Consider the following 24399-nt stretch of genomic DNA (forward strand, 5'->3'; position numbering starts at 1 on the left):
TTTGTATGCAACATTTTTCTCTAAATTTCAAATTGGATGTTAAAGCGGGCTGGCCAAAGTTCAATCAATAACCCTGTACATTGAATCGACAAAATAAAATAATATATTATTGGCGGCAGCTGAAGAATTAGATGACAGTGACATTACCTTAAGGGAGGGAGCCTTTGAATGCCATCCGATTTTACACAAGACAGAACAGTTCCCCAAKGCAATGATTTCCCTCTAATACTGCCTCAAAATTTTCAAAAACGAAAAATTGACTACGACACTCACYTGGATCATTGGTTGCGACTGTATCCAGAGCGTTCTTGCTRCTTGTTTCCAWATCACAGGAATCACTCCTAATTGCAACKTTATCGTTCGATTCGTTTACATTACAGTCCATTGAAGTCTCCATCTGCACTTCCGAAACACAGAGAATGTTTACAYCTGACTGGCTGGATTTAATCTCATTTGAATTGATCTTCTGGTCAGAAGTGTCTTGCTTAGTTGATAAGTGATCCTCCAAACTATTAACTTCCACTGAACTGGGTTTTGGTAAATCTGAAGTACTATTTAATAATGTTTCCTCGTGCACACAAGTGTCCGGCTCATTGCAAACGTTCCCATTTGGTTTGTGGGAAATACCATCATTCACGGCGCTATTTCCAGGAGCAGTTACATCTTGTTTATCAATTTCAACGGGGCTGCCAATTAATGCACCAGACTGCTCTTCCAAAAAGCCAGGACTACTTTCATCTGATATGTTACAGGTTTCCTGGGTAGAACTGTTATTTAAAAGAGTTGGTTGTTCATAGGACTTATTTTTTTCTAAATTGTGTTCATCCGCTAATCCAGAGGACTTTTCTTTTGGATCATTTTTCTCTAAGACGACGGGTGGCACTACGCCGTTCAATGTATTACAGCGGCTAGAATGAGAGGCCGGCAAATTATCGTCATCTTCAGAATCTGAATCAGAAATCACTATCGTACTCTAAAAAAGACAACTTGATATAATTAAGCAACATAAACCATAATAGAGCAACCATACCAAACTTCGCAGCATCTTGATCTTGTTTGACGTGACTTGTCTTTGAGTCAAGGCTCGCCTAGCTCGATGATTAGTAGGTTTTGGTTTTGGAGGCACAAAATTCGGATCCACATAGTCTGGACGCACTGTCAGGTCAATTTCCGGAAACTTGTATCCGTTCTTCATTTCTCGCTAAATAAAAACCGAAGAAATCAAATAAGGTAGCTGATCCTAAGGTAAATTAGCCTAAATCTCTATTGGTACTACACACCAATTATGAACATTCTTCCAGTTCCAGTTGTGGACCACCCAGTCATAGACCATAGAAATCAGGGTTGTTCAGTACATATTACGTATGACTTGCACATCACAGGAAATTAACACGCTCATAAATAAGCGAGATTTTAGGTAATTACCTATTTACTAAATATTTTTTGATAATAATTAGTAAAAATAAAAGGTTTCTTAAGTAGATAACTCTAAAATTAACAGCTTAAAATTAGTATCGCAACGAATACTTAAACGCAACTAAATTTATTTACCCTTATAGTAATTTCTTTCTTTCTTTCAATAATCTGGACGTCAGGAGTTAACCACAGATTCGTCACCTTCTTGAGCACTAAAACGTTTGTAAACATCCAGGTCACATGACTTAAATCTCATCACTTTTACTTTTAGCCGGTACAATCCGGGCCAGAACAAAGTCTCCTTCTTTAACGTCACAAATTTCGTTAATACCAGAGTCGCTTTCCCCACTTGATTCTTCTTACCATACTCCCCAGATTCGTGCACACTGTACTGACTATCTTCCGATAACGTAGATTCCATGGAAGCTGACCTGGCAATTGTATTCTCTTATTCCTTCCGTTTCCTCCCTTTTTCCAATTGCTCAAATCTTTTTTCTAAGCCATTTTCTCCAAAAATTCCCACATTTGTGGAGATGTGACGACTGATGCTGTTTTCTCTTTTATTAGAATTTTCAGTTTTTTCCACAATTTCCACAGTCCAAAAGAGAACTCGCTTAAATGGCAATGATATTTTCTCATTGATTTTAATTATGACTTGGATCACTTGTTAAAAAAGTTTATTATGTTTTGACCTGATTTTTTTGCTTTATCGTGTTATTTGCACGTTGTTAGAGCCTAGAAAGGCAAAAGTATTAAATGACGAGGTCAAAATTTTTTGGTGAGCTGACGGCTGTGGAAAGAATTTGCCCCAAATGTATCACATGAAACGGTCTGGAGGGTCTTTAGAAGAGTCCCCTAATCTTCATTATGAGATTTGCCGATCAGCATCAAGTCAAGTTTAGAATTTTTGAACGCAAGAATTAATTCCCTAAGATACCAACAAGTGCTCACAGACCATTTGCCGTATTTCCGACGATTTCAAGCCGCCTCTGACCTTTATGCAGTGCTTGCATGCTTGCCAGCAACAGTGGCTTGCACGATCGCCAGATTTAAACCCTATCGAGAACTTGTGGGGTGCGTGACGTTTATGGTGATTGTCATCAGTACAGCACCGAACAGCTGGAAGAGCCATTCAAGAAGCATGGATTCAGCGGGTCACAGTTGAGCAGCTTATGAGTATAGTTAGTTAACTAAATCAATGCCGAACCTAATAAATTTGTTGATGTCGTTTTCTGTTTGTTGCAGTTGTTTTATTGTTTAAAGTTTAAGAAATTTACGATTTTTACATGTGAACCTAAAATCGAAATCATTGTTACGCTCTGAAAATCCGTACTTTTGAGAAAAAAATGTATGTGAAAGAAAAGATGTCTAAATCACATTTCGCCACAAGTTTGAGCTCAATTTGGTTTGGTAGTTTTTGAGTTAAGGCTAAAAAAGTGATACTACAGATAGTACAGACTTATACAGTTCGTCCAACGATGCTGTTGTTTGTTGATCCCGTCCGAATAATACGATTTGTCCAAGTCTGTAAAATAGGCATTCGTTTCTGCAATTACCTTCTCGTTGGACGAAAATCTTTTTCCCGCTTGTTCTTTCTGTAGTCGACAGTGGAACACGTAATGGCCCGAGGCAGCCAAATCTGGAGAATATAGGGAATGCTGAACGACTTGGAACCTTACTTCCTTGAATTTTGCGGCCACAACTGCTGAGTTGTGAGCTCGTGATGGAGAAGAACTTTTTCCTTGGCTAATCGTGGACGTTTCTCTTGCAGCTCGGTTTGCAAACGGTTCAATAACGATGAATAATATGAACATGTAATACTTTTACTCTTTTCCGTAACCAATGAATATTACTCCTTCCAAATCCTAAAAGGCAGTTACCGTAATATTCCCGGCCAAAGAAACTGTCTTTGCCGTTTTTGGTGCAGATTCCCCTTTACCAACCTACTGTTTGGACTGTTCTTTGGTCTCATGAGTGTAGCGGTGCATCCATGTTTCATCCACAGTCACGAAGCGACGTTTAAAGTCCGACGGATTCCGCTGCAACAGCTGTAAACCGTCCATGCAACACCTAACACGATTTGGATTTTGATCAAACGGGATCAACTTGAGGATAACTTTTACATGTCCAAATGTTGGTGTAAAATATTATGTACCCGTTTATTCGATATGCCCACAGCATCAGCAATCTCACGCACCTTCATTCTTCTGTCATCCATCATCATATCATGGATTTGATCAATGATTTGAAACAGAGCGTCCAGCACGTTTAGCGTCACTTGTCATCAATGATTTGAAACAACTTAGAAACTGTTCTAATTGAAGGTGCAGAGTCACCAAAATATTCATCAATCTTCTCTTTAGTGTCATGAGGCGATTTTCCTTTCACAAAGTAGTGTTAATCAACACGCGAAATTCTTTTTCGTCCATGTTTTGATAAAATCTCGACTTTTTCGGTTCAAACGACCGCCAAACAAAGGAATAACCCGATCTGGCTGAAACTTAGCGTGTGTTCTTCCAAGAGATGCTACTAACTGCTAATAACTTCGATAAGCAGCAGTAGTAGCCTCTACGATTTTGCTCGGACTTTTCAAACACCCTCCTATCACTATAGATAACGTAAATTGATCTCTTAATAAATATCTCCAAATTCTCACCATTCAAAAAAAATGTGACCAGGATTATATGGCCACTTATGCCGCCTAGTCTCTTAAAATAAAACGTAGTACCGTTTCTGCTATGATGAGCATGATTTAAGTACGTTATCGTTTGATAAGTCAGTGACTTTAAATGAAAAAAATGTTTCTATCTTTTTAGCTCAGTACACTTAGTCCAGCGTCTTTCCAATTTCCTTATCCCTTCCAAATGATATAATTTGTCGAGATCCTCAAAATATGCGTTTGTTTCAATGATCACCTCTTCATTGCACCCAAATCTCTTACCGCCCAGCCATTTCTTCAGGTTTGGAAACAGGAAATAGTCGCAGAGGGCTAAATCTGGAGAATATGATGGGTGGGGTAGCACTTCGTAGAGTAATTCATAGATTTTTGCCATGGCGACTACACACGTGTGCACCCGTGCATTGTCCTGATGAAACAGCCCGTTTTTTTTTCAACAAATGCGGCAGTTTTAGCTCCAAGCCAACATCGAATCTGGCCAAAAGCTCTGAATATGCGCGATCGTTTTACCCTTTTGAAGGTAATCGATGTGAATGACACCGCGTGCATCCGAAAAAAACTTTGGCCGGCAGACCCATTTTGGCCTTAATTGGTGCACGTTCACCTAAAGAAACCCACTGTTTTTATTGGTCTTTAGTATCTGGTGTGTTGTGATGGATCCACGTTTCGTCAACGGTAACGAAACGTTGCAAAAACTCGTTCGGATTGCGACGGAACATCGCTAAACATTCGTTTAAAATGGTCACACGAGACCCCTTATGGTCGGTTGTTAGCAATCGTGCGGATAACTTTTTCATATCCGAATATTCATGTAAGTTGTGATGTACCGTCTGAGTTGAGATGCCTACGCCTCAGCGACTTCACGCACTTTTATTCTCCGATCGTCCAGTATCGTTCCATGGATTTAATCGACCATTTCTCAACCTCTTTTGGACGAGTTGAACGTTCTGCGTCTTTTGTGCTGGCACGACCACAACGAAACTCAGTAAACCATGTTTTCACCATTGAAATGATAGTGCAGAGTCCCCATACGTAAAAAATAATGCTTGATCAGCACTCGAAATTAACTTTTTTCCATTTTCGTCGAAATTGACGAAGTCATCTCCTCTTCAATGACTGTTAAACACGAAACAAATGATGTAGGATGCTCAACATTGCACAGCAGCCTACTAAGAGACGACAGGTGACGGGAGTAGTGTTGAAAGTAGCGCCGGAAATTCATAGTCACTGACTTATCAAACGATTCTCGTATAAAAGAAGCCACAGCAGAAACGAGCATTTAGTCGTTAGAGACAGTCAATAAGATTTTACGTTACGAGAATTAAGTTATAAAAAGTTCAGTCTAAAGACATAAGTCACAGTCATAGTAAGTCATAAGTCATTCGGTCGGTTACATGTAAAATTTGTATTAATTTGAAATAAAATTGTTTTAAAAAACGGAAACTTCAAATTAATCAAGAAAGTTCTAGAAAAGCTTAAAACAGGATGTCAGGTTTGTACCTGAAAATGTGCAGGCACGATTTGGAACAAATCAACTTCATGTCATGCGCTAAAATACATAAACCTTTCTGGACGCTAAAAATGACGCTGCCCTTCTGCGCCTTTATAGGGCAAGCAATAGAAGGATTGTCCTTGATATAAATCCTATTACAAAACCATCTACGCCATCACGTACAGGGCAGTACGTACTTTATTCCCAGTGTGTTTTGGACAACAAAGTGTTATTTGTTAATTTTTTATAAACAATTTTCAACAAAAAAATCCGGTTTTTTTTTTAGTTTCACGCTTGTAAAATCGAAACGGTGGAAGCCATTTTAATGATATAAATGATTGAATTGTAGCGAATTTAATTACGAAGAGAATGAGAGGTCGATCGGATAATTAGGTCGACCGGCAAAAACTCGGAAAATTGAGCGTTTTTAAATATTAAGAGCTCAAATTTTGCACACTGGAAGCCATTTATATGTGCAAAAGCTGTACTCTAGGTCGGATTAATAGGTTTCGCACAATTTCCATCTTAATTTTTTTGCGATTTTTGTTCCGAGTGCTGCTTGCTCCTGAGATTGTCCGATTAAAATTTAAAATATGGATTTGGAAACTAGACATGAGTAACAACAAAACGTATATTCTGTTTTTTTCTATAAATTGCGCTTAAGTGAGTGAAACATAGTCTTGAATATGAGTGAAAATGGCCCAGCGCACAAAAGCAGTCGAGTGGTGGCGGATGCTGCTGGTTGAGGTTAAAAGTATACGCCCATTAACATTATTTGAGCATATCAGCGGCTCTTCCGTTGATTCTCTTTTGATTCTGCGGTCTATGAACATGAGGAAGTCGATTATGTTCATACATACCTCAGACCAAAAAAAAAATGCTGACATAATTTTTTGCAAATAATTATAATGCGCGTATACTTTTCCCTTAAACCAGCAGCGTCCCCCACCACTCCACAACGCTCGACAGACGATTGATGACGTCCGACTAAAGTTATGGCGTACAGACTATATTATTTTCATCTATATTGCTTGACCTATTAAGACACGTACTAGTGTTAACTACTGTCTTGTCAATATAAACTGCTGGGAAACTTTAGAATTTACAAAGTTTCTTTGGGTGGTCCATAACAGGTGTATAATATATGTATATACATATATATATTGGATACATTTACCTTAACGATGATACAAAAACTTGGCAAAAATTTGTAAACTGTAGATTTTAATCAAAAAAAAAATTGGCGTAAACGTACTAAGTCAAAAAAGCTGAGATGAAGGACCGTCTATTGGCTGTGAACTTATATGCATATTTTTAAAATAATGCAAATAAAAAATAGAAATATTTTTAGTCATAAGAAAACAGCCTCTCTTACCTCGGCAATGTTAAAGTCCGTCTCCACTCTATCGAATAAACGAGCCATTTCATCGTCGCGTGACCATGCAAAAAGGGATTCATAAAAAGGTTTAAAGTTGTGCGAAATTCTTGCAGGGGCGATATAACTAGTGCTCGGAGAGTCAGGATTGCCAGGGTACATGTAGCTGTAATTGTACGACTCCAGAGCCGTTCGTTTCTTTCCTTCCATATATCTGAAAACAGAAAATAAATTAATATTCGTAATTGCACGTTGGAGGATGTTTTAAAAGTGTAATCAGTTTTTATATCAACTGAAATTGCCAGTAGTCGTCCGAAACAAAAATAAAATATACATGTAATTATCAAAAATGTTAAGCGTTGTTCAAGAATTGAGAGAGTAATTAAGCTAAGAGTAGTAACAGTATACTTATCAGTGGTACTGTGGAAAATCCCCTAGATACCAACTTGCAAATTTGGACAATAACACATCAACTTACTTAAAATAGTCCTGTATCATGTCCCACCAATTATAAGCTTTGTCTGCGTCTTGTTTCTTCAATATATCTTGGATATAGAAGTTGCCTTTAATTGATCTCGTCTCGCTTAGTCGCCTATTTACAACCTATAGAACAACAAAACTGTGAATTGTAACGATTGAAAATGTTAGTTAATGCTACCTTGTCCATTTTTTGCACCAATCGGGTAGTTTCGCAAAGCGCACGAAACTTCTGCCAAATTAAGTAGATCCGATATCCATCTTCTTCTAGGAAATTATGTACTGGAACTGTGAGTAAGTATCTGCAAAACAAATTCATTCAATCAACGGTGCATGGGCGCTTCTCAAATTATCTAATTAATACATTTAATTATACTACATGCAATGCAGATAACAAACATTTAAATAAAAATTAAAATGAAAAATAATTAAAGCTTTATCAAATTCAAAAGGTCTTAACTAATAATATATAAATGTCTTTCTGTGAGATACTTACGATAAAACCTGGAACCAAACTTGGGGTAGTCCTTTAACGTCCATTGGAATTTGACGTTCCAAAAAGCAATTTAAAATGCGATCGTAACGGTTGCAAAAACAGCGACTTAATACCAAAATGCAGTTGACGGCAATGTCTTTGCAATCAGGCACCTGGAAAAATCCCATATTGAAATTAGTGATGAGTACTATCGAATTACTAAATGAATGTTTGCAACTATCGAATAAAATAATTCGAGTAAATTAATTTATTGAATAGTGCGCGCTATCTAGTGCAGTGTAGGATTTATTACAAAATTAAATTCTTTTGAAGATACAGGTTTCTAGTTGCTATGAACTGATTTAGTAGTGTACTTTATTCATAAAAAAGTAATGCAGCGACTTAAAATGCATCTTTCCGATTCGAGATGCACCGTGTACTGCTTGACCCTAAGCTGTTTATTATCACGATGCCAATACGACATGATAACGTACATAAATATAATTTTAGTGATCTAAACTCAATTATCCGCAAATCCTATGGTGTAACGGACTGTTGGACACAATTTATCTATTTCTGGTCGAGTGTTAATAGGTTGATTTATTTTAGGCAGGTTAATTCATAATTTATGAAATTCTTTAGGCATTTTTGTAAGTCGTAAGGTCACCCAACAGGCAGTCACATTTCGACAGGTTCGGTCTATTCTCTAGTAACATGTTCCATGCACTGATGAGATTTATACCTATAGATCTCATCAGCGTGAAATTATGCAATCCATTGTCAGGATGTTTAGTAATAGACACCACCGCGATCTCCCAAGACGAAAGAAAACGGAATTTCGGGGGTACGCGTTGTCATATTATATAGAGTTTTTAGTCGATAGTTCCCATCACTAATTGAAATGCTGATACATTGATACGTTCGAATTTGTATCACACTCATACAATTACAAACACACAAGAAGTCTACCAACTATAAACCACTCTAATCGTGTTGAAAGCGGCTTAGGTGTAATTATAAATACATAGTCTCATAAGCACATGATCAAAATGATAAAGAAGACGATCTGAGCTAACTTTTAATAAGAAAAAATGTTTGGATTCTTTGTTGTTGATGGTCAGTTTTTCAAAAATGTTGTCTTGTAATATCAGGAGAACGAAAAAAAGATTCTAATAAAACTTACTCTGGGTTTATTAGTAGTAAGGTTCGCTCAAAATTTTGTAGCATTAATAGTTTTTGTGTAAAAAGTTTTCTTTTGATTTAACAATTGCGGACATTAACTACAAATGTCGTAGAAAGCCATGACATTTTTGTAATATATTAATTGCAGTTTTCTAATAAAGATAATCAGTCTTATGTCCGCTTAACATTACAACTTTTTCTCAATTTGTTGGCCAATTTATTGAAGGTTACCAAACAAGAGTGTGAAGCGAGACATTCGGCTGCAAATCCATCGGTAAATATTTAATTTTCGGTTTTTTATTTCCATGATTCCCGATGTTGCTGCTAATTCCTATTGTCAGATTGTTCAAAATTATTTTGGAATTGTAAGTATTTGTCCGGGAGTTTTTAGGGTTTTAGATTGTTATCGGTTGTGCAAAAGGAAGCAATATTCAAGTGTAAAGTCGATGACTACCAGAGAAAATAACCTTCAGTAAATTGTTCAATGTATGGCCAAAAAATTGCGCAAAAAATTGTATTGTAAAACCGGCATTAGAGTTTTGCAAATACCGCTTGAGTATACGAGTCCAATGTGCAAAATTGAACTTGATTTTAAAGGAGTTTGCGGGAACCTAGACAATTTGGTTTTCGATTTGATACCTTGTATATCAAGATATTTGTTGATATATTGAATACAAACTGATTTGCAGATCTACATCTGACGCGATCTCAGGCAAAGCTCATTTTATATTAGAATTATCGTAACAGGAGGAATAAAATAACGCTGGGCATTTGAATGGAGACAGTTGCAGTTCAAAACTGTGAATATAACTAAACATCATTTCAAAAAATCTTATTATGGAATTGATTTGAAAATACTGCCACCATGTCCCCAAATTGGTCTTATTAAAAAAAAAACATTGCAAAAGTTTACAGTACCTGTCGCAACTTCCATGCCTGCTGGAATATTTGCTTCATCAAATTGAAGTAAATTTCAAAAAACCGCTCCATCAAATCCAGATAGTTGTCTAGTTCTATATTCACAAAGCTGATCCCCTGTGTGGCTGATATCATTACCATATTCAAGTGCATCCATAGTCTAATTTTGTCATCGATTTGAAAAAGCTCATCCTCCAAATTCCTTTAAAAGCTGCATTTCAACAGAGTTCAATTGTCGACAAGTAATACTTACTGAAGAAATGTTTCCATAGTCGGCAACCAGTCGTTTCCAGACACTCGATTTATGATTTGGAATAGACCACTGTAGTTTGCGTCCAAAAACCGAATAAATGTATCCAGTGGTGGTGACTTGGACTTTGCATCTGAAAACACTTGGAACTTAGTATTGATCGTACTATTTCTGATGATTAATTAATAATTAAATAACACAATATTAAGTGTAGAAATCCATTACTGCTGTTCGCCAATTTAATAAAGGGTTTTCCGATAAGAAGTTTCATTTTTATATCAAAAACCGAGTATTTTTTTAAGATATTTCATTGTAAAGAGGACTGTATGCCATTAACATTTGAAAACGATATCAGCGAAATAGCCGCCATGGCTACGCTTGCAGCGTCAATCCTTCTCATGACCAATTCACACATTTGCGGCGTATGTCCTCGATAACTTCACAAATTCCATCTTTAAGGTCTTGAATCGATTGTGGAGCATTGACATAAACCATCTTTTACGTGACCCCAAAGAAAAAAGTCTAAATGTGTTAAATCACAAGATTCCGGTGGCCAATTGTAATTACCTCTTTGAGAAATGAAACCGCATCAATTGCCATATCTCAGCAAATGTTAGAATATTTTGAGGAAAGGACTGAGAAAAAAATTTCTCAATTTGAAAAAGGAAGGAACGAGAAAGGACAAAAATCTAAGCAATCAAAGAAGAAAATTGCCAGGTCAGTTTCAATTGAATCAACATCATCGGAAGATAGTCATTACAGTGTGCAAGAATCTGGGGAGTCGGCCTGCAAGAAGAACGAAGTGGGGAAAGCGACTCTGGTAATCTGATTAAAGAAAAACCCTTTGTTCTGGCCCGGTTTGGAGGGGGTAAAGGGCACGCAACATACGTGTATCTCAATTGTGTTGGAAACATTTATAAACTCTTAAGTGCTCGAGAAGGTGACGAATCTGTCATTAACATTAGTCAGATTATTACTGTTCTTCCGGCTCCTGACGTCCAGATTATTGAAAGTAAGCTACTTTACATCTAGCACAAAAAATTTGAGTGAGGGAAAAATATTTTTTTTAATTTATAAAATAAATTTAGATGCGTTTAAGTATTTGTTGAGATAATCATTTAAATCTCTGTTAATCTGCTTAAGTAACTTTTTGTTTTCACTAAACATTATCTAAAACTCTTTAATAAATAAATTTTGAGTACGTACGTTATTTAATTTTAGAAAAATCAGTGGCGTAACATTTTTCTGTTTAAAATTATCTACAGACGTGCCTGTACCCACACCACTGGAAAAGATAGAAACAACATTTTCATCACAAAACCTGTATTTTTCTTAGTTGCCTAAGCCTGTCAAATTTCATTATAATATTAAAAGCGGTTTCCGAAATATTAATAAATAACTTTTTCGTTATTAAAACTTTAACACCCTGTAGATCGGAAACTAATGGTTTTCGGAACCTGCTCTATTAACGAAATATATCCAAAATTACTTGCACTATCACCCCCTGCAAGGAATGCATCTATTTACCAAACACCCTGTAGATGGTGTGATAATTTTGTCCATCAGTGTATAATGCCCGTATGCACCGACATACTTTAATCGCGATTAAGCGTTAAACCGGACTAAAAATCGTAAACGGTATGCACCGTCGACTGTTTTGACCTTAAACGCGTTTAACATTAATCCGACTACGTCCGAGGATTAAGTTCTTAAACAAGTTTAAATACATAACATAACCTTTGGAATTGAGGGTTTTGCTTTTATCCTAGCAAGTTGGAGAATTAACTTGGAAGACAAAATAGTTTTAGTTGATATTAATCTTTTAGAAATAATGATTAATAAAAAGAAAGAGTTATTGGAGCGTGCTATACTTTGTGAAGTGTAAAATAAAGTATGTGGAAATCGAAAGACGAATTTTCAATAAATACTTAACGCGTTGAAAATTATGGACACTTGCATTGGCTTTACACTAAACACGATTCAACAATTTTGAATAGTTGCAGATTGAAGGCTAGATTAGAAAACGGCGAATTTAGTAATAGTGTTTTGCTTGGTCACTATGAGAACTTATACAACTGAATATTAATTCAAGTCAAGTCAGAGTATGTTTACTTCTATAACATCGTTTCAGGACGCTCCAGTCTCTATACTACGAACTCTATGAATTGGAATTAAAATAGCTTTCATTTTCTTCCACGCTTGTAATTTAATATGCAAGGAAGTTCTGCCGCTTGGCTTCAATAACAAATTTAGATATTTCAGCAATGAGGCTACTTTCCTTTTTCCATAAAACCACGGTTTTTAACTACGTACAAGTATAACAATAACAACTCGCAACATACATTATTCAACTTTTTTTAGTTGAAAAATTAGTTGAAAATTTAGTTGAAAAATTTTAGTCAGAAACAAATTGTTCTGTTCTGGTAGCCTTAAATTTTGGCAATTACCGAACATAATTCTTAGATTTTTCACGGTTGCCATATCCCTATACAGTTCAACCAGTTGATATGCAACTCAACCCAGTGCTATGCACCGCTGCATTTCAACGGTGCATAGCAACTGGGTTCTTAAACCAGATTAGTTCTTAAACGGGCCTAGTTAATCGCGATTAAGGGGCTTGACGGTACATACGGCCATAAGTCACGTGTAAGGTCAATACTAACAAATTCAATAGAAACCAGAGCTGAAACAGCAGACACAAATCGAAAACTCAGAACATAAATGAAGACATTAAGATCAATAACGGGGAAAACATTGAGAGACGGACAGACAACATGCCTACTCTCATAGCAATTAATTAGCGTAAAAGAACTTACTCAAATCCGTAACGCAGATGACGTCGTCATCGTCGTCGACCTCCTCCTTCACACTGCTAATTGATGCAGGAATCGATTCCGATCTGGACGCTACCGATCGGTCCGACACAGTACTTTTAACGTCCAGAGCCGGAGAGATGTGCTTATTGTTTGGCCAACGATGACTTCGTTCATTGAGTATTTGTTGCGAATCTGTTGGTCTGGATAGTGATGCACCACGCGAACTCAATGCAGGCTGAGGAGGCAAAAAGGGCGCTCCTGGATACTCAATTCCATTTTGGTACCATCCAGAGACAGCTGGTGGCGGTCTGGCTAGATCCAATTGACCAATAGGTGGAGGCGGAACCCGTGCATCTAATGGAAATCCGCGTGAAAGCTGATGCGAAGTGTGAATGTCTAGATTGGCAATTGGAGGTAGAGGTGCAGGACCGTGGCCGACTGATGCAAAAGCAGAAGCTGCCGGAAGAATAGGCGTAGATGAAGCAGATGGCTCCCGACTGAAGTTACTGAAAAGAAAGAAGAGAGCATATATTTCAAAAAATATTTACGAAAATTTAATTTAAGTACGAGGGCCGTCTGATAAGTACTTAGCCTCACCGCCCAATGGCGCCACTATCGCAAGCGAAATTTACTATCGTTTAGTACATTCTCGTAGACGGCTACTTCAGTAGAACAAAACAAAATGATTCGGAATATGAAATTACCAAGGAAAACAACCTTGCGGGGCCTCAATGATTACTTCAGGAAAGATTTGCCTTACTGAGAAAGAAGAAGAAAGAAAAAGCACCCTTTACATGGCGTTTTCAAAAAAGAAGTATCTCTTTTAATTTATGAGATATTTACAAAAAAGTGTTTTTTCGGATATTCGTTCGTGATCATTTTTGAAGTTATTGCAGAACATTTCAAAAAACAAAAATTACTTTCTTATGACACCTTTTCGAGCTCTACAAGATAGAATCGATAAAGATGTATTCCAACGTTTCCTTTCTTAGAAACCATCATCAACTTTTGATTATCATATGGACCGAAAAAGTACATTACATATTAGGTAGCTCTTTAATAGCGAATGCAATGATGTATAAGATTTTATCAATTAGGCTATTTCATCAATAAAACATATTTTCAAAAATTATCCCTAATTTACATGTACAACAAATATCCTGAAAGAAGACAGTCTAGGTTCCACTTAAGGAGTACGTGTCATTTACAAAACAAGAATAAAACCTTTCAATTAAATAAAAAGATGTAAGTACAACAATAGTAATTTAAATAAAATGAACTTACTAAAACCAGAAAAAAAAAACAAAAATGTTCATAATAATTGTTCAAAAAGATAACAATAATTTTCTAAACACAACGCTCTTCACACAGTTGAATCTACAACCCTGATCTGCGGTTATGGAATTAAACGCATCGGTGCCCTCAAAAGTTGATCTTCAGTGTCGAAATATTGAATGTAAACTTGGTTTTTAATGTAAGTTTAATGTTTAGGTGAGTTCCGATTGATCTTCCTGGAAACTGTTGAGACAGGTGCTTCAGAACTTGTCTACCAGCAATTTAGTACATTTTCTAGTGGCAAAATATTTAAACTTTTTTCTAACTGATTTTCCAATAAGTTAATGTAACGTTTTGTGGTTAAAGTGTGGTGGTAAATAAAAGGTCTCAATATTAAAAAAAAAATCGTCTCCAAAATTTATATGGTAATTCCTGATGTGTATTAAATACTTATTGACTGATGTTAGAACTCACAAGTAGCAATTTTGTTATCGTTTACTAATAAAAATGAGTATAATTTCTAAAAAACTGATTTTTAGACGCAAGAACCGGAAGAAATATTACTATTTGTTGTAAATACAAGGATTTCGTCGACATTAATGATCCGAATAAGAAATCAGTAAGCTAGTGCAAATTTCGAGGTTTCCCAACCTCAGGCACCCCCAGGACCGGTTTCGAGCCTATTAGCTCTCATCAGCTGGGTTTAGCCTGAAATTAGCGACCGCAAAACCTGCACTTGATTCACCCAATGCGAACACAAACCATAATATGTTTCACATCGTTGAATTCGCTATTAAAACTGCTACCCAATCCGCGATGTAGGTACTTTTTGGGTCCATATGAAAAACAAAAGCTGATGATGGTTTTAAAGTATCGAAACGTTGGAATAATTCTCATCGACACTATCTTGTACCGCTCCAAAAGGTGCAAGGAAAATACGAAAAGCCGCTTTTTTCCTAAATATTCAAATATATCAAGAAATAAAAAATACATCAAAAAATGCCATGTCATGGGCCCTCTGATTGCGCAACTTTTTCCGAATTTAACCGATTTCGGGGATCCCCATGCAATGCATTCTGATCTTGGACACCCTGTATAGTCCAGTGCATTTTCACGCCCTGTACCTAAAAATTAGTCTTACTTTGCAATATATCCCTGTGCTCCTGTTGGCTTCGCTGAACCCGAAAATCCGGATATGGGCCTAACTGAACCGTAACTCGTAAGATCTGGATATGGTCCTGAGCTGTAACTGTTTGCTGTCTGCTGTTGTGAATGCCGGTTATTGTTTCTATGACCCTGATTGAACTGATTGTTTCCTTTGCCGCCGTAGGTGTTACAGTCATCTCGGCCTCTAAATCCCCTTCTATAGTCATTGGTAAATGGCCCCATAGCTACCCTGTTCTGGCTAATTGTCCATTGTCGAGAACGATGAAACCAGTCGATTTCCTGGTTCATTTCTTAACTAAATCTGCAAAAAAAATATTTATTAGTATAAATTACTTCTGCAGTAAACAAATATAAACTACCTAATTAATATAATACAACGTGGAAGCAAGTCTTATTAATCCCTATGCCAAAAATCCTGTTCTTTCTGCATAACATCAACACAAGGATTCTCGAAAAAAAAGAAAACAAAATTTTGTTTGGCAGTGGCAGTTTACCTCCAGTGCCTCCAAAAAATAGCGAGAAAATGGAAAATAAAAATACTTCTGGCCTACAGCCTCAATCGAGTTTCAATTCTACCTGTACATCTCCACCATCATCCACTTTCTCCGGATTCCTTCAAGCCCATCAAAAGAACCTATTTTCAACAACCTGAATTAAATGATCTCGTTAGAGACTTGGGGCTATCAAAATCTAAGGCACGGTTACTCGGATCGAGATTGAAACAGTGGAATTTGTTGGATAAAAGTACGAGTCTCATATTTTCGCACAAGACAAGTAGATTTAAGAAGTTTTTAGGAGTTACTTTTAGTTTTGAGACCAAAGTGCAATCAAAACAATGGGTTTCTTCAGGTGAACGTGCACCAAAGAAGAAAAAATTCTGATAAATGGACTTTTTATATAAGCCGTTTTCCTTCACAACGGAAATAAGTACCCATCAGTGTCTCTAGCACATGCAACAAACATAAAAATAAAATATTCTCAATACCTATGGAACATTTCTGCTGACTTAAAAGTTGTCGCTATACTTACTGGATTGCAAGGAGCATACACCAGATTTTGCTGTTGTTTATGTGAGTGGGACGGTCGCGCGAGAGACAAACAAACCATTCAAAGTGAAAACTTGGCCACAAAGAAAAAGTCAGAAGAATCTCAAGAACCTCTAGTGCCAACCCTAGTAGACATTTTAATTCGTTAACAAACTAGTGCATGACCAGAATTTATTCGAGAAAAATGTTTTTCTAAAATTGGCCAAGAATTATGTAGAACATGCCCATTTTCACTAAGAGAATCATTATCATTTTTAATTAGATATGAAATGAGCAAAAAATGGCCAAAAAATCCCCAGGAAATGACAAAGAAAACATTTGTTGTTTATACTAATGCAACACGCAGTTTTTGGCCAACTGTTGGTATTGTTTCGTGAATTTAATAACACCTAACCTCGATTTCGTCCTTTCAAAATCTTAAATTGTCCTGTTGACAGACTAAACTATTTGCAAGTTCAACAACCGATGGTGGCGCTGCGAAACGTCAAACTTGATTATTTATTGTAGTTGATGACATTTATAACAAAAAAAAATACTTGCACACTTTTCGATTTTTTTCTAAAAGGTGTTCCAGTAAGAACGACGGTTTTGAATTGCGCGCCATTTGTCGTGTCATGATTTGACATTAAAAAAAGGCCGTTTGTTGGTAGACAGCAGGAGGTTAAGTAAAACGGAGCGATAAGAGTACGTGCTAATGTTGAGGAAAGCCCAACCACTATGCATAGAATTTTAAGAAAATATTTGAACTTTCATGCGTACAAAGTTGAATTGATTGAGCTAAAGCCGGAAGACCATTTTTTGGATTATGGAACAACGACAATTGGAGGGTGATTTTTCAACGATCATCTTTAGTGATGAGGCCCATTTTAATCTTGATGAYTTCGTTAATCAACAAAATTGTCGCATTTGGGGTTTCGAAAATCAACGAGTAATCGTTCAGAAACAAAAACATGCATCCAAAAAAAGTCACTGTTTGGTGTGCATTGTGGGCTGGAGGCTTCTTCGGACTATTTTTCTTCGAACATGCAGTTGGTCAACCATTAACCGTGAGTGGTGTTCAAAATCGTAAAATGTTAACTAGCTTTTTTGTGCCGAAATTTTAATAAACCGCATGTGGTTTTAACAGGACGGTGCAACATGCCATACAGCCAGAGAAATTGCTGAATTACTGCAGGAGTCACTTCCTGGTTTATTTCTCGTTTTGGAGATCGGCATTGGCCGCCCAGGTCATGCGATGTAACGCCTTTGGACTTTTTTCTTTGGGGTTTTTTTAAAGTCACAAGTTTATGTGAACAAACCAACAACGATTGAAGCCAGAACAGATGAAATTCAACGCTGTATCTCTGAAATACCGCACAATTTATGCGCGACAGTCTTTGAAAATTTGATGATTTTGTTGCTCAAAGTGTGGAGGAAGACCCGAATTCGTCGATTCCCCGACGTGCTCAACATTTGGGCTTGTCTTACGGCTCACGCATTTTGCAATTGGATTTGAAGCTCCATCCGTACAAAGTCCATCTGACTCAAAAATTAACAGAGCGAATTTTTACATATTGTATTATCTTACTATTATTACACAATTTATTAACATACTCATTTCTAGGTTCTTTCTTCTTTCTGGTTACTTTCTGATAAATAATTCGTTCTTATTTCGAAATAAAAACACTATTTAGGCATCTGTAATAAAAGACGTGAGAAAATTCTGTATTTTTTCATAAACATGTCTTCAAAAAAGTTGACTGGGACACAAAGGGAATAAACATAGATGGCCGGAACCTTAGCCACCACCTGATTCGATGACGACACAGTCCTGACAACTGACGACTTTAGAGAGGCGAGACAAATGCTAGACGAAGTGGAGGAGACATGCTCCGGGGTTGGTCTGAAAATGAACTGAAAAACGTCAAAAACGTCGCCGAAAATCATGACAAATCTCGTCGTGAGCGAAAGTATAAACATCGATAACACCGAAATCGAATGGGTCGAAAAATATATGTACCTGGGCCACGAAGTAAGAAAATCTATAGACAATCAAACATGCGACCTGCACAGAAGGATCGGCCTAGGATGGGCGGCTAATGGAAAGTTAAAACAAGTCTTCATGAGGAAACTCTCCACCTGCCAGAAACGAAAAGTTTTCGACCAATGCGTTCTGCCAGTGCTCACATACGGCGCAGAAACACTCACCTTAAGCTTGGTTCTCATGGGTCGGGAATGCTATGCGGAGTGCGGAAAGTGTGCGCGCAGCCTACTACTATTACTACGCGAGGAAAAATTAACGCAGTTCACATGTATCCGGATTCCGTCAATAGTGTTGGCATATCTTTCGGGCAGCGAGACAAGATACAACCGTTTTTTCTACATTTTTTCCTCCCAGTATTTTGAGGCGCATGAAATGAACGTTCGAAAACAAAAGTTGAATCTGCTTTTGCTTTGTACGTTCCAAAAAAAAAAAAGAAACAAAGACATCAAAATTAAAGATGGTCAAATAGACACCGCTGAATATAACCTTTCACTGGAGCATCACTGGAGACAACCTAGGTTTTCACCTTCTTCCGCACGGCATGCGGAATATATTAAACTTTGGGAACTTCTGCGGATGGGTGGAGCGAACGTATCCGGCAAACTTCTGATTGGTCGGAAGGTTTTCCGCATTTCGCATTCCGGAGTCATGAGAACCCAGCTTTAAATATGACATCCGCAAAAAACTCAAAGCAGTACAACGCAAGATGGAAAGGTCAATAATTGGATTGAGTTTGAGAGACCCCGTCACAAACCAGGACCTGCGGCGAAGAACCGGCGTGAAAGAGATAATCGCGCAAATAACTACATTAAAGTGGAATTGGGCAGGACACGTGGCCAGAATGGGCGACGACAGGTGGACAAAGAGGCTGTTGGAATGGGGGCCTTGCACCGATAAGCGAAACAGAGGAAGGCCACCTACACGTTGGACCGATGACCTGAAGAGCATCACAAATAATTGGATCTATGCAGGCCGAGATAGAAATGGGTGGAGGACCATGAGAGACGCCTATGTCCAGCAGCGGACTTTCTAGGGGCTGGTTGATGATGATGATGATGATGATGATGATGATGATGATGACTTTGATAATATCGATTTTTAATTAAATAGCCATTAAATTTATATGTATGTTAAATTCCGTGCCTAGAGCACTAATTATGATGTTATCATGCATGAAAACAGAGAGACTTTTTTTGCAGACCAGTGTAATTAAACGACTTCAAGAACTTATCGAAAACATATACCACCGTACCAGTTTGGTTTCGAGCATCAACACTCGACTATACACGCTTACTAGTCAAATCTTTAATTGCGCTTTTAACAACACCGCTTCGTCCTTTGCTATCGTATTTTATTTTACTTTATGTTGGTTCCTGTACTTAATGTATTAATTGATAGCGTTGACTACACGATGACTTTAATTACTGAGTGTGATATGTTTGTGAGCACCAATTTTTTCTGTTTCTTTTCTTTTTAACTTTTTTCGTTTCTTCTATTAAAGAGAAGAGGAGGAAGGGAGGGAGAGAAGTTTTTCTTTTGCTTTAAATTATTAATGGATAGTTTCAATTTTGTGATTTATGAGTTATACTTGATTTTACTCTACCCTTAGGCTCCTCTTTTCTTTTCTTTTAATAGATGACTGAATGATTATGTCTTATTGATGACTCTGGGATTTAACTTTACTAAATTTAGAGTTGAGACCTCCACTGTTTTCCAATGTTGTAATTACTCAATTTGAGCTGTTGTCTCATACATATGCTTTTTACTAATAAATCTTGTGCTTGAGAGGCTTAAAAGATGAACAGAAGGTGCTCATGTACTTTATGTCTGTAGGAGGTTCGCGTTATTTTTTTACTTAAAGCACACTTAAAATAAAGCAGTTTCAGTGAAAAAAAAATGAGGATCGTCCATAGAATCATACTTGGAAATCTCCATATTTACGCTAAACTTTATGCAGCGTTGCAAGACTGCACAGAACGTTATACATCAATGGAATAGTAAACTTTAAAACGGTTAAATAGACAAAACTACCGATGGTGGAGCTGCGAAACGTCAAATTACTTGTTGTCGAGTGGCAGTTGAGACTTGTTTATTTATTGGAGTTAATGACATCTATAACGTAAAACAATATTGGCACGCTTTTCGATCTGTTTCTATGTCTCATTGGTATGTGACAAAAACATCAACAAAACAAGTGTCAAATTACTAGTTAACTTGTAGTTACAATTTTAGCCACAAGGGGCCGTTTCGACTTTTGAACTTGTGAATTATAAGCCTCAATTTGAAGCTGCGTTGATTGTGGGTCGGGATAGGTTAATTGTTCTGAATGAATGAATGAATCTTAAATTCATATTTTTATTTTTAACGAAAACCGCGATAAAGCATTGTAGAAGAGAAAATTGGATTATCACTAAACAATTCCAATACTAAACCTAAATAAACTAAACCTGAAAGGTTTCCTAAGGGAATATCTGCGAGTTACTTATAGGAATTTTTCTTTCTCGCAAAGTGCAAGTATAAATAATTATGCATGGGTAAAATAAGTGGCAATACATACCTATTGCATTTTGTTTCATTCCTGAATCACCTACGATCGGACTATAAGCTCCATAAGTGGTGACGTCACAAATTAGACAGATTGAGGGACTGTATCTAAGCAAAGTAAATATGCATTGGAGTTAGATACGAAGTTTCCAAATCGTGCTGATTATCTCAACAGTGGAAAAAAGAAGCATTCTAACGTATGTATTTGCATTTAGGAGTGTCTTAGTAACGATTCTACATTAAAATCATAACGTAATTATTAGCAGTTTTCTTTATTTTCGACGAAAATGTCGTGGTAACCTCAAACTTGATGTGAACGAATAGCACGTTTCGTATTAGTAACCGTGTTAAAACTTGTTATTTGTATTTAAATGTTATAGAATAATGGTTATGTGTTGGGCTACTGAATGAAAAATTATAATGATCGTAAAAATGTTCATTTTTCCGGCTTCCAAAAGACCGACCCATACGAAATCGATGGATAAAGTTGGTACGGTTAGAAAATTTTATATTGCTATTTTTCATGACTATTTTATATGACTAAAATCGATAGACAATACAAAGAAAAGTTTTGCCGTTCAGGCAAGTAATGTTAGTAAGTAAGTTCAACAAAACTTGCTTGCAATTACTTGTATCGCTAAAAAGCAGATACTAAAGGTTGTGCCATTTCCCACAGTTAAAATGAATGGAGAAATAATTTATTAAAACTTTCAAAACGTAGTTCCAGTGTCAAAAAATTAATGTTTATTTATTAGGTATTTAAATTTATATTATTCTTTTATGAAGGGTTTAATTCACGAGTTTCTAAGTAGTTTTCAAGTTCCTGGGTTTGAATAAAATTTCCTGGATTGTTTTTAATTCTTTTGGGGTAAATGTAAACAGGAACCTAAATTTGTAATACTTAGTAGGCATGTTACAAGCATTAAACAAAATATTAAATGTTTACATTTACCTCGTTACTTTTATTTTATAATGCTTATGGGGTTGAAGTTTTAGGCGTTTACAATAACCCCAAACTTATTGGGTAAATGTAAACAATAACAACTTCTTCTAAATATTTATTTTCCAAAATTGATTTTTTGTTTCTGTGATTTTAACTCACTACAATGTAAAGTAGCTTTATCAATCACTGCAACAAAAAATTTGTAGGCCGAAAAAAGATAATGATTGTCAAAATCATTTACTTTTACCCCACTCGACCCTAATTATATATCGAATTATTTCCTGAAAAAAATTATTGGAAGCAGAATGATTTTGCTTTAGCAGAAAATGAGCTGGAAATATGATTTCATCTGAAAGTCAGAACGAAAGAAAGAACCTGAATAATCATGATGAACAAAAACGACAAATCGAAATGTGGAGTGCACTTAATAAACGCTTGTTATTGTTAATCTCCTGCTCATTCCAAGAGAATCCAGAGTTGTAAAGTGGCATTTCGAGGAGCACGAGACAATAATTCTTCCTAGTAAAGCGTATTGAGAGAATTATAGCTAAAACTAGTAATTATACGACAAATACTTACTAAATGAGGCGAAAATCCCTATTAAACAGCACAAAACTGTTTCAGGAACGCCTAAAAATAACACATTGATTGTCAAGTATGGCTGATGCGTTGCGCACTGAATACGAACACTGAAATCGATAAGGTTCAGGGCGAATTCCCAGTCTCAATGTTATTACACTCGTTACTAGCAATGTTCAATCCATCATTGTTAAGGTATCTTTAATTTGATGCAAACAGATGCAATAACTAATTTAACACGAACAAACACTACACACAAAAAGCACAAACACCATAACACCGAGCCCATTTAACGTGGTTTGACACATAGATGAAGACAACTGACAGACACTGACTTTTGACAGTCGGATCTTGTCGGATCTCTCGAGTACGTTCCAGGATTATTTAAAATAAAAAAAAGGAAATATTATTGGCCGTCCAATATCTCTGTATTATTATTCCCGATCATCCAACATCAAAAGCACTGATCATATGACAGCGCAAAAACATTGAGTAGTTATTTAAATTTGCCCATTTTAGTGTGATACAATGAATATAAGGTAAGATATTGCGTGACGTCGTGTGGTACTCTCTACGCCTCGCGTCTTGCGGTGACCCAGATTTTTGGCATGCGAGGATCGTGACAGCTCTGGCCCCGGTGAATGACGTATAGTTTAAAAATGTCTGTTTAATGTTAATCAATGTTTAAATAAATTAATTCCTAAATAGTTTTGGTAACCGAGTTTTTGAAAATCCGTTCTAGTTTGTCTGCTGCAAAAGTTGTGTGTCTATGGTTTCAAATTGAAAACAAAACTGAAGAAAAATGTGAAACGTTTTGGGGCAGTGTTTTAAGAAGAGAAGAGTTTTTTTAAATACCTAATAAAGGTACCGAAGATTTAAAATAAAAAATAAGTGTATGTATTTAGTTAAATTTTATATGTATGTATATACAGTGCGTACTTAAGTTGGCATCATATGGTGCTTCTCATATGAGAATCCTGAGAAAAAGGAAGTTATTCTTCATAAAAAGTTCTCTATGGTCCAAAAACTGAAATGCAACAATCAGATATTATATTTCTTTGTCGTATACGAGGTATATCACAAAACATGATTTTTGCTCCAGAATAAAGTAGGTTTCCACATAGCAAAATGATATTCCCAGAATATACCTGGAACATTTATGTGATGTATATGCATATTCCTGGGACATACATGAGTTCCATTATGAACATTACGTGTATGTCTCAGGACTGTCCATGTCTGTCACAGTTAATACACTGAATGTTCATGGTATGTTCAGGGAATATACATATATGTAACGAAAGAAAACCGATCCTTTATTTCATTTTATTAGTTTATTCACATATTTAAGTATTTACTGTTGTTTTTTCAATTTTTCAACAACAAGAGTTACTTACAACTAAACTAAAACTAATTAAATGGATAATAAATAAATTAAAATATAACTTATAACTACGGACTAAAATTCAAAAATAACATTTTCAGCATTTTTGCCGTTGTCGCAATGATGTGTGACTGTGAGCTAAAACACAAACCTTTGTCTAAAAAACTGCACTAATTATTTTATATTTCTTACATGTCCCCTCTGTGTGGCTTTTGCCCTTTCATTTTGTTCTCGATCCATCATTAACAATTTTTAATCCCTATTAAAGTGTTTCGCAATATGCTCTCAACAAAATTCTATAAGCAATTACAAATTTTAATATTGGTCACAACAAAATGTATTTAATAGTTTTACATTGAT

General features: G+C 36.3%; 1 protein-coding gene across 2 annotated transcripts; it reads right to left on the reverse strand.

Moving 5' to 3' along the window:
* Window positions 1-166: 166 nt before the first annotated feature.
* LOC125502357 lies at window positions 167-22975 on the reverse strand. Of its 2 annotated transcripts, XM_048669938.1 has the most exons (12): window positions 22656-22975; window positions 21147-21241; window positions 15495-15821; window positions 13079-13584; window positions 10266-10395; window positions 10013-10214; window positions 7934-8085; window positions 7619-7739; window positions 7439-7563; window positions 6961-7174; window positions 1031-1201; window positions 167-973 (listed from the first exon to the last, which is right to left on the reverse strand). In XM_048669938.1, the coding sequence occupies exons 3-12, from the start codon at window positions 15806-15808 to the stop codon at window positions 182-184; spliced, it is 2727 nt and encodes a 908-aa protein (XP_048525895.1). In that variant the 5' UTR covers window positions 15809-15821; window positions 21147-21241; window positions 22656-22975; the 3' UTR covers window positions 167-181. The 2 variants fall into 2 exon arrangements, with proteins under 2 accessions (XP_048525895.1, XP_048525894.1); XM_048669937.1 differs by lacking the exon at window positions 21147-21241.
* Between the last annotated feature and the right edge of the window lie 1424 nt (window positions 22976-24399).

The sequence above is a fragment of the Dendroctonus ponderosae genome, unplaced genomic scaffold (genome assembly GCF_020466585.1).
Source record: "Dendroctonus ponderosae isolate FM_Combo_2020 unplaced genomic scaffold, Dpon_F_20191213v2 Dpon_F_20191213_9, whole genome shotgun sequence".
Classification (NCBI taxonomy): Eukaryota; Metazoa; Arthropoda; class Insecta; order Coleoptera; family Curculionidae; genus Dendroctonus; species Dendroctonus ponderosae.